This window comes from Pocillopora verrucosa, chromosome 11 (genome assembly GCF_036669915.1).
Source record: "Pocillopora verrucosa isolate sample1 chromosome 11, ASM3666991v2, whole genome shotgun sequence".
Taxonomy (NCBI): domain Eukaryota; kingdom Metazoa; phylum Cnidaria; class Anthozoa; order Scleractinia; family Pocilloporidae; genus Pocillopora; species Pocillopora verrucosa.
The window spans coordinates 11353496-11365419 of NC_089322.1; the positions used below are offsets into that span (position 1 = coordinate 11353496).

At 37.4% G+C, this 11924-nt stretch overlaps 1 protein-coding gene across 1 annotated transcript in view; it reads left to right on the plus strand.

The window, feature by feature from the left end:
- Positions 1-3594: 3594 nt before the first annotated feature.
- The window catches only part of LOC131782909 (uncharacterized), a 12261-nt gene continuing 3931 nt past the window's right edge, over positions 3595-11924 (plus strand). Inside the window, exons 1-10 of the mRNA XM_066173987.1 lie at positions 3595-3664; positions 4148-4216; positions 4902-5035; positions 5451-5525; positions 5842-6000; positions 6292-6414; positions 7011-7172; positions 10082-10152; positions 10807-11050; positions 11812-11924. The exon at positions 11812-11924 is cut by the window's right edge and continues 110 nt beyond it. Of these exons, the coding sequence (XP_066030084.1) occupies positions 3595-3664; positions 4148-4216; positions 4902-5035; positions 5451-5525; positions 5842-6000; positions 6292-6414; positions 7011-7172; positions 10082-10152; positions 10807-11050; positions 11812-11924 (1220 nt within the window). The remainder of the gene's footprint in view (positions 3665-4147; positions 4217-4901; positions 5036-5450; positions 5526-5841; positions 6001-6291; positions 6415-7010; positions 7173-10081; positions 10153-10806; positions 11051-11811) is intronic.

The window sequence follows — 11924 nt, forward strand, 5'->3', positions numbered from 1 at the left end:
TAACAGTGGAAACCGAACTCCCCATCACACGTGACTATATCGTGAGACGAAAAACTTAGCTTTTATATCGATAACTGTCATTAATTTCAGTGTCAGTTATCTTCAACATGCATCCCTGACAGTCCAGGAGATGTAAAATAATGACACGGATCTAGCTTGTAATAATGCAAACATGTATTTCTAAAGTTTTCAAACACATCTGATAACAGGAAAACATCAGATCCAAGATATAAATCATGATATCCTCCAATTGATCTCATATTAAACATATTCCATACCTTTTTTGCATGTTCATATTCATATTGATCAACAGATATGTACTCATTTAACGTACTTTATAATAAAGTTCGAATGTAACGCGTGCTGTCATTGGTTAAAAGAGCGTGCTCTATGAGAGTATAGAGCATAGAACTGAGCTGAAGCTGTCGCGCCATCTGCCAAATTGTACTGTGTCCGACCTTTTCCGACACTTCTTTCTAGCTTTTCTTTCGTAAATTGAAAGTGAAATTTCGGAACAAGCGAGCAAAGATCTGCAAAAATGCCAGGCGCAGTAATTTACGTTACTGTGGCGTGAGCAGAGACGAAACAAAATGGACAATCCGAGTTTTAAAGGTTTTCACGCTCAGTTAGATTGCAAGTTTACGTACGGTAATAAAAATCAAACACAACTAACACTTGTTTAGTACATAAAGTTTCGAGTTCAAAAACAAAACCTAAAAAAACAGGAGTGATGAAAAATATAACTTGGCATAACTGTTGAAATTCATACTAATCATGACGGTGTCAGAGCGACTACGATCATGCTGAGGTCTATCGCGGCTAGCTCATCATGGCGATCTTCGGTCATCACAGTGGAGCTAGCCCCAGGAACTAAATCGACTACCCTTCGAATGGAAAAACAAGAGCTTGCTCTGATAACTTTTCCTATGCGTTGAGTGGAAGGCCACGTCAGTCACTGCAGCCGAGTTTTACGGCGCTGTCATTCCGAGTGATCTTCATGTCCTAGTGAATTTGGCTGTCGTTCATTCATAAAACACTCGGCTTGAACAGTTTGTTTTCTTCTTGTCATGTGAAATAACTAGCGTATTTTTGTGAGCCACTACACTCTTTTGTTCAAAACATATGAAAACTGAAAAAAAATCTGACAACAATGCGTGACTGTCGCCTCTTCTCATCGATGCGAATATTTTGATACGAACTATTTAGATCAAAGCATATTAAGTAAAATGGATTTCATGTTTTCCGAAACTTTTTTCATTCTATTGATATATCCCTGAGAGATAAATTAAATTAAAATACAAGAGTACAGTTCTTATCAAAAGGTTCTTTTTTTTTTCGCCGTCAAAATTCAATGCTTGCGGTCGCGCACCACTCCGGGTGAAAAAAACATATGTTGGAGACATAAATTATCAGTCTTCTCTCTATTTTAGCCTAAAAATCTTGTTTCGAAGACAGAAACATTCTAAAAACACTCACAGAGATTTTGAGAGTATTTTCTTATTTATTTGCCATGACCGAAAAAACTTCTCGAGTTGCTTCTTTCCTACCAATCCAATTTTCGCGGGAAAAAGACAGAAAGCCTTTCAGCTGACTATTGTTTGTGAAGACAAGCTTAATGTTTATTATCTAACTCATATTATCACCAGTGACTTTGCACACTACTTGGAGTGATCTTATTGTTATTATTCAGTCCATTTCAGAAACCATCATCCATCATGGCTTTTTCATGGCTCTCGACATTGTTAAGAGTAAAATTTACTTTAACACTCGTTCTGTTGACTTTTTCTTTATTCTACCCTTTTACACAAGTTGTCACAACGGGGACTAGCTCTGACCTCTCGAGGAAAGTGAGGGTCACCGTTTATAAAGGTGACACTTACAGAGCTGTCAATTTCTAACCTTCGTCATATTTTTACACTTAAATAGCGAATCACGTTGGGCTACGTAGAACGGAGTTCGCATACTAAGTAGTTACCTTCGCGATGTTTACGCCTTACGAAATGTCTTTCTAACTTAAATTTCTTGGTCTTACAATCAAGTTTAGGCAAAACATAAACAAGATTGACAATACAAAAATTATAATAAAATTATTAACAGAATTAAAATCATACTTAGAAAGGTATCCTAGAAAAAAAAATTGTCCTTGAAGGTTGCTGCATAACAGCAGAGTAAACACAAAATTCGGAGAAGAAAGGGCGTACCCGAGGTACCGCCCCCAAGAGAGCTACGTGCTATTCGAATAAGTTATCTAATTACAAATTCAGTACGGTAGATGAAAGTACTTCACGTTTACACCTTAAATCATCTCTAAGAAAAAGAGTGTCGAACGTGTTAAATTAAAAACTGAAAACTATTTTCCTGATGGGGAATTCGACATGGATTTAGCCTAAAACCGAGAGTATGAAATGGATGAAAGTATAAAGAGGGGATATTTCCAGGAAACTCCTGTGCCGGATCAATTTTTTTGAGCAACATAATGAAAAGGTACCGGTAACTAGCAGCAAACTGCAGTTTACGCAAAAACATCTGTCTCCATGTCAAATTCACGATCATAATAAGGAAAAGGTGACCAAACTCTATCTTTAAGGTAAGACCGCCAAAAGGAATAAGAAATGATCAACTGGCTTATTAAAATGTTTACGGAATGGCTTATGCTATAATATATTATTTCCATTCATTCTCCCAACACCAATACACCTTACAATATTTTTAGATTATATATATTCCCCTTTTTTATCGTTTAGCAACATACCAAAATTTTTCATTTGGGGTTACCACCTATTCAGTAAACACACAATTCCTACCTGAAGCAACCTGCCTCAGAGGAATAAAATGGCCGGCACATTTCATAAAAATCCACTAACTTGTGAAGCCATCAGGTAATTGTATAACGAAGATGAGTTAACTGATTTCGACCCTCGTGATTCACGAGTTTTTGCTTCATACTGCCTGGTTCTTCGCATCCATCTCGTTACCAATATCAACATTTACGGAAGAAGTCTATCTATCACCTCGTTCAAACAGTTGAGCACGACTCGTTCCTCATCTGACAAACCATGTCTTGACAGCGATAACAGTCACAGTCGTTTCCGCGAATAACATCGAAACGCGCAAAATGAATGCCATCACGAAGCGCAAAAGTAATAGATTTGCAAACAAATATCATAGGTCCTCGCCCCTCTCATCAACGGCAAACAGAGTTTCAAAACATCTCTTTCACGTCCATCAAAATCTACACCTACAGTTTCTCTCATGCACTCCTCAAGTAGTCAAAGATTGCTGTTGAGAAATCAAGAGGAAAACTTCTTGATATTCGTAGGATTGAATCTAGATGCAGTCCTTGCCTCTGGGAATTTGCACCTCAAAAATCATACTTGTGAAATTATTCACCCTAGGCTCAGAGAAAAGTTCTAAATAGTTTTTCTCGATCATTAATGGTCATTATTTACTTTGCCATGATGGAAATTATACCTAACCTCTCTCCCAGGGTCGTCTTTTTTTTCCTGGGAACGAGGCTTCTACGTTTTTACTGGTTGTTCCTTTCTGTTTGCGTAGTCTGACGTTATCAAGGCAAAGGTGATTCAATTGTTCATAATGGGTTTGAGCTGCCCGTTAGCAGTTGTGTCCCTTTTTATTTTGGAGCTAAACTCCACACTTAAGTCAGGTAAGTCCGGGATATTAGAACACATTAATTTACTTAGAACTTCACCTTAATGACTTTGTTTTAAGCGGGTAAATTGTCCAGTTATCAGGATTTCGTTATCTTTGTAATCCAATTTAGCCTTACCTACGCAAAGTGAAATTTTGTATGGCCAAGATTGCACTTAAAATGGAGCAAGTCAAATAGTATTCAAATGAGAGACCTACACGAGTTAAAAATAAAGGGGATCCTTTTCCTAAAATGTCTCTATCGTGTAGGATTTTCACTGAATCTTATAGCGGCGAATTGGTTAGTTTATAAGCCTGAAAACATATTAAAAGCCTCTCATGTAAGGTAATGAAATACTTTTATTTAGGGTGAATCAAGTTTATCTGTTAGTAATAGCTTCTTACTTTGTATTTAACTATGCAACTGTGGTATGTTTTAAACCATCTCTTTTTTCATTTTACGAAAAAGACCTCATTTGTAGCGTGATATTTTTTCTAGGTGGCAACTTGCAACCTAATATACCAATTGAGAATGAGACATTGGTTATATCTGGAGGACTTTCAGAAGGTAATCTGTGAGACAATGCTTTGGTGGCCACTTACCTCGAAACTGGGCGATTTGATGGACCTTTTAGTTTTGGAGACATACACCTTTTGAGATTAAATATAGTTATAGTTGCCATCAGTTATATTGGCTTGTATTGAATAACCAGCATGTGTAACTACTCTAACATGGATGCATGGAATTGCAAATGAATAGGGAAGCAAGTAATCCCTTGAGAAAAAGATCCAGGGGGGCGGGTAAACTTGATCAGATACTAGGTTAAATATCTCCATAGAAAAAAGTCAAATTCACAGCCGTAGATTTTTTGAAAGGGCTATCATTTTTTACTTGTTTGTTTGAAACAACTTTATACTTACTGTAAGTATATACTGGGTCGAGTTTGAGTACAAGTTTGATTCTTGTGCAAAATCTTTGCTCTATCTCAGCTTTCTGTGTACATTTGAGTGGCAAGCACAGGAATGTTGGATTAGATCCTGTCAACATTATGCAACTTCTTCACCACATTGTCTCACTTCCTTATAATTACAGTATTTTTCTTTCCTCACTGTCACAGCCTTACTATTTTAAAAGTTCTTTTTTACCTTGAGGTTAGAAGTAACTCTTGAAAAATAATCTCCTAAAAAACTGCTGCTAAAGATATTAGCAATTAATTGTAAAAACCTTATTGATATTTTTTCTTTCCCTCAAGGTTCACTCATAAACTTAAGCTTCAGCGTAGATACCATTTGGTATGTACAACAGGATCCTGCCTATAATCGGTTTTTTGGTCTTAGCAACAAAACAGGAAATCTTTACAGCAAAGAAACTGTTAACATATCACAGGTAAGAATAGACTGGAGTTAACAATAGATGGCAATATGTAATTCACTGAAATGGGTATGAATGGCAATGGATATTTATGAAGAAACCTAGTTGATATCTGCCACATTCATGAACACTATTTCAGTTAAAACACACAGGCCAAATGACTAGCAAACCAAAAAATTGCTTTATCTTTGACAATATACAAACATATGGTAGAGGATCCTCCATTAAAGGAAGCGCCTGTCCAAGCTCATAAGTAGAGTGGATTAAAGATGTAGTATGTCTTGAAACTGTTAGTCTATAACATTATTAGTATGTAGCATTATTAGTTGGTATATAACATTATTGAGTTCCCCAGTACAGTACTGACCAATTAGCACTACTTTTGACTGAAATATGATAAAAATGTGTTTTTGATAATTCTTTCATACAGTCAAATGCATATTATGTGGGCACATTTCTGATGGCAGTCAGCAAAGATTCAAATCAATTTTCTGTGGATACCTTGGTAAAGATCATGCATTTTAATGAAAATTTTATTTGAGCATTGGTGAAAGACTGAAAACCCTTTAATAATGGAAAAAAATAAATATGTCATCTAAATGCTTCTCTCAAGTTTGTCCCAACCATTTTTCCTATCTTTGTGTCTTTTACCTTTCACACTCATGCCTTATGCTCTTTTCCTTTGTTTTTCATTTCAATAAGCCAATGTGCATACATGTGTGGATTGTTTTAAGTATACAGTGTTTTTCATCATCAATGCTAAAATCACACTTTTAATATGCACAATGTTAAACTGGTTTTATATGTTTATTTTTTCATAGTACTGTGTGACATACTGTGTGGGTAATGCAAATGAAGCCTGTCATGATTCTAAATTGCTGTTATCTCAACACTCTTATCAAGCAAATGTAACTCACCATATTCCACCAGGCTATGCTGTGATGCAGTTGGCCTTGCAGACATCAAGCGTGCACAATATAGTAAGCATCAATAACCATAGTTAAGGAAATGACTGTTTACTTAAATTTCACTTTTTTATTAACTATAATACTGAAAATTGGTTGAAGTTGAATTTTGCACAAATAGCAGACTTCCAGTGGAGTGCTGGCAAGTGACAGTTCTTTTTTCACTAAATAACTTTTTAAAATGTTTGTGTCTAGTTTTAATTGTCACTTTGTGACCTTGTGATTTCATTTGTAGTTGAAATCTTATTCATGTGATTCTTAATAGCTCTTGGAGATAATAGTGGATTAATATTCTGTCTGTTTCAGTCCAATGTGTCCTTTGCTGTGTTAACATGTAATTCCTTGGGGCTATTCTCTGTTGACCATCTTGGTACCCTACGGACCAGAAGGAATTTGGTAGCAGATGAAGCTACATATCACTTTGTAGAGGTAGTTGAATTTTCCTCTAGTTGTTACCTACCATTACAGTTTGCTTAACCAGATTTGCTGCAGTAAGCAGCGTGTATTTGAGGAATAGGAAACCATCATAAGGTAACTGATTGTAAAAGCAGAAATACACTGTTTCTGTCACACCACTGGTTGACAGAATGGTAATCAATCAGGGAATCCATTGCAAATCCTTTGCTTCTTACTGAAAGCTAGGGCAGAACAAAAATACAGCCTTGGTAAACAAGGCACATGTAGCTAAGATCTTAACTTAGCTGCAGAACAAGCGTACTTAAAATGGCTATATCTAGACTATGTTCAATCTCCTCCTTCAAATTGCCCTTCAGGAGAGTGAAAAGAAAGGAAACTGGATTTTTTAAAATCCTTTAATTACCCTTCAGGAGAGGGAAAAGAAAGGAAACTTTGGATTTTTTTTAATCCTTAAATTGAAATTAAAAGTCAGGCAAGTGGGTGATGGAAAAGCTGGAAATATTTCAGGGGAATATTCCAATTTGTATTTGTTTGCATCCGCTGACGTTTTTTCCTGGGTTATTTATTTTTGATAGCGGCGGTATCTAAAAGACAATTTATTCTATAAGATTTCAGTCACAGCTAAAGATTCCAGTAGGTCACAGTTGGTAGAGCTTGCATCGGTGACTGTGGATCTTTCAGGACTCGTTGACCCTCCATTATTTGAAGATCCTTCATTCAAATTTAGCGTGAGGGAAGGCGAAAGCGGGCTTACTGTTGGATTTATTAAGGTATGCCGTTGCAATGGTTTTTTTGCTGTATTCCTGAGCCCGATTGAGAATTACGGAGTATTTTCAATCACGATACTCTAAGCATTACTGTTTTATATAGTTCCGCCTAGAAACGAGCAATGGAAACTGGGTCAAGCACATCAAGTTTACGCTTAATGGGTCTCATCCTGAGAAAATTAATCAGAAAAAGTGGAGAGAGTTTTTTTTACAGTGTTTGTCTTGTTTCACGGCTTAAGGGTACTGCTCACAAATAGGAGTTTAGGCAGGCAATTTGTTTTGCTCTGCAGTATTTTACCTTCAAGTTAGTATATTCATAGTTACTAAGGATGGCTTGTTAGGAATGCAGGAAAAAACTCAAAGATGAAACCATTAGTGCTACAGTTTAGAGAAGGAACCTCCTGGATGTGTATAATCTTCTTTAAGGCTTTCGCCAGTACGAGTAAATAAATGAATGGCAATAATAACTCAATGGCACATACAAACTTGCCGTTATATGTTATTATGTTCTATCAAATATATTTGCTCGCGTGCGATTGGTCTAAACGCATCACGCATCACAAACTTGCCGATATATGATAATATGTTCCATCAAATATATTTACTCGCGTGCGATTGGTCTAAACGCATCACACGACTGAATATCCCCTAGCTAATACTGTGGGGTATCAAATGTTACGGGAAAATTAAATGATTTCTAGCTCTCTTCATACGATGATTTTCCTTGTTTTCACTTGTTCAAACTTAACACCAACATCGCATTGATAAGAAGACATTTTAATTGACTTATTACTGTTACATCCTTCGTTGCTAAATTATGTATTTTTATTTTTGAAGCTGTGAGTTTAATCCCCGTCCTCTTAGTTAGTGCTTCCGAACAGATGGAGTATTTTAGTAGAATCGACAACTTCAAAGAGCCATTTTCGCTTCTATTGTGATGCTATTCAAATATTGTAAATTTAGGAAACAATAGAACCACGAGCGCAATAGCACTTAAGGAAGTACGTTGCAAAGGATTGTTGCGGAAACGAGGACCCCTTCACGATATTGATATAGGAAAGTGCGTCAAGCTTCATCGGGTTCACCGATGAAAAACAGCTAAAAGCTTGGCAACTTCTTTGCTCGCAACGTGATCATTCATCTGTCAAAAAAAGCGAAATCCCTGACGTTTACATTAAACGCTAAACCGCAGATCGCTTTATTTCCTTCAATTTTTATTATTTGTTGCTTTCTAAATTTGTCTTTTCGTATCCCTTAACATTTTTAACCGCTACCCCCTGACGCCCTTCTTCTAAAAAAAAAATCAAAGCTTGCCGATGTGAACTTTTGACCCGGCTGACTCAAGTAGTTGTCACGGCGCTGCTCTTCTTTCATACATGCCGGTCTAGCAGGAAAAATGTCATATAGTTTAGTATTTTCAGTGTTGCGTGAAGGCAGGTTTCCTACCTGCTTCTTTATTTGATTTTGGCAAAACGGCTTTCGCAATGTCTGCACCACTTCGGTTGCCAACGCTTCTAGGCCAAAAGCACGTGGTGGCCTCTGCAGTGCGGGACATGCAATAACGGCTGCATGTGAAAAAGCACATAGGCCGAGGAAGCTTTGGAGAGAGTTTCTTACGGAATTTTGAATTACAGAAAAGGAGCCGGCAAAAGAACAAATTAATTATAGCGGGCTTCGACGTCAGTGGATTCAACTGAAAGGCCGTCAACTTAGCATTTTGAACTAACTTGTGTTTACTAGAAAGGTGTAGTGAGTATTAAGAAGAATCTAATAAATGAACACTGTTCTTATTGGCACTTAGTTCGCGTTTTATCACATCCTTTATCAATATTGATAAAGATAATGAGGGGTCTTCGTTTTCGGGTCTTAGGTCTTTGTTTTCGGGAGTCTTCGTTTTCGCTACAACCCGTTGTGAAGCTTTTGCTTTTTCGATTACGTTGACTCCAGCCAAAAGTAACTTTATAAAAGACGCTTCAAACGGCCGATGAAGGCTGAAAAATACCACAAATGCGTCGATTTAACTTTCATTTAACTTTCTTGAGATATTCAAAGCGAGATGTAATTTAGTTGTGCAATTTTCAGAGCTTTATTAACAATTATTAATCATTAACACATAGTATGGTCTGCCAGTGTATTGGTGACTGTGTGGGGATTACATCGGTGACTGTGTGGGGTTGTATTGGTGACTGTGTGGGGATTATATTGATAACTATGTGGTGATTGCATCACTCTCTCTTTGTTGGGATTACACCAAGGATTACATCGGCTACTGTGGGAATTACATCGGCGACTGTGTGGAGATTACATTGGTGACTTTGGGGGACTATACATTACACGTACAGATGTGACTGTGTGGCGATTACATTGCTGACTGTGTGGGGATAACATTGGTGACTGTGTGGGGATTACATTGATGTCTGTGAGGCGATTAAATCATTGAGTACGCTAGAGGTCATTAAAGTTGTCGGCATGAACGAGTAAACTTTTGTCGGAACCAAATTGAATTTGATCCTTGAAGTCCGAAGTAAGTCCGCCGAAGCAGGTCCCGTGTACCAGGAAATTGTGACGAGTTTCCGTTCCCTTAAGCTGTTCGTAAACAATTTATCAAGCGTGTTAAAAAATATTTGACGGATAATAAACACATTAACTCTATTTTGCGCAAAAACATGCTTGTATTCGTCCTTGGACATTATTTGTTCCTTGAAGCTCACAGTTTCCCTAGAGCTCCGCTCTCGGAAATCTGATCGGATCTTGAAATAGATTATGTCTGCGGGCAAATATCCGTGTCGCGGCTCGGTAAATATTCACCACTAAGCCACCTCAACTTCGGTGAATAGCTAATTATGTTGTTAATAAATCAATTTACATTAACCAAAAGTTACTTTTTAATCCTCTGGTATTTTTTTCTCTAGGCAGTTAATCGCCATACTGGTTTGAGTGAAAGTATCTCGTACTCTCTTAAGAATGAACACTCCAAGTATTTGTAAGTTTTTAGTCATCCTTCTCTGTATAACTTTCTATAACCTGTACAGTTTCGTATCGTCTTACAGCCAAATTAGAATCAACACTTCTAGAATCTTGCCTTTTGTTGCCTTTAGCCTCGAAGAATCTTCTTTTGTGCCGGAATATGAAATCACAGCAACTGTGCTAATGCAAACCGACGTTATTAAAACTGAACGCCCAACGTAAATCAGGATTGCTTTTATTTCTTTGCTTCGTTTATTGATTAGTTTGTTGAAGATTCGGGAAACTTGTTTGGATTCATCTGGTATCTGATTTGATTCCAATTCAAATCAGAGAATAGTTTCCACATTTCTAAGTTAATCTGGAGATATGTGGCAAATAAAGTAGTTAAACGGGGTGAATGACTTGTTTTAGCGCTGACAACAATCATCTTAGTGGGTAAGCACGTCTTAAAGATATCATTTTGTCTTGAAAGTTTAGAGAGAAATTTTCAACCACACAACCTCTTATTCGTCCGGTCTAACGGTTTCTTTGTGAGATCTACTCTTCTGAGCAACAAGTATCTCGTCTTAGACAAGCAGACACGTGAAATTTCTTTCTCTCTGAATCATGATCGTGAACTTGATTTGAGAGCTAATATAACAAATTACCTTTGTGTTGCTTTAAATTCCAGGTTCTATTTGAATCAGATTTCTGGTGAGATTAAGACTGCGAGAGCCCTTGATCGTGAGACTGCTGACTTTCACCAGTTTACTGTGGTGGCAAGTCTTCATTTTCTTAACGGGTCCTACAACAGCCATGCAGAAGTATTGGTTACTGTTGAAGATATCAATGATAATCCGCCAGTGCTAGCTAAAGAGGAGTACACCATCTCACTGAGCCTGCATGCCAAGCCTGGTCTACTGTTAAACTTAAATGTGAGTATTAACCTTGGACGTGTAACAACTGAAGTAGCATCTGTGCAGGGTTTAATGGTATTGGTCAATCTTAAATCTTTCCTATAGCTGCAAGTCTAAGTCTGCTATGAAAATCTTTTGCAATTCTTTGCAATTGACGAAGGTACAATCCCATTGCGGAATGTTTTGAATTGTTTGCTCTAACGCGAATTTAGGCGGCTCTTGCCTGTTATCTGGGCGATGAGGTATTCTTTCCAGTAAAAGTCTGTCAGAGTCCTTTTGTTCTAAACTCACTGTTTGGAGATCGTCTCTTATTGAGCATGGCCATCCTGGCAACTACCCCTCCGTATTTTTACACAACGCTGCGAAGTTGTTGTGAAACCTTAAGGGTAACGGTTCAAATATGTTGAGAACAAAACTATGGAGGCTATACTACCTTCTCCTAGGCGAGAATGTGTAGATATGTAAGCTGGCAGAGCGAAAAAAATACCCAAGGCAAATAGTCTCATTATGTGGCGGCAAATTTTTAAAAGAGACTGGCAGGCCTATGTCTTCGATATTAGGCCTCTGACAAAGGGCTAACGCTCAAAACGTCAGCTTTGGAATTTACGTTGGCCAATTTGTATTATCAACTGAGTTGATAAGACAAAAAATATCTTGACGCAAAGTCACGCAGACAAACAAGAGAAAGCCGATGAATCGAAGTAGATACTAAGTGAGCTGAGAATTAAACTTGTCCCAATCTCATGTCGTAGTCAGTGTGCTGTTATTTTTTCTTTCAGGCAAGTGATAAGGATATTGGTGAAAATGCAGAGGTGGCCTTTGAAATAACAGATGGAAATGAAAAGCAGCTATTTTGGATTAATTCTTCAAGCGGGGATTTGTTTCTCGTGGC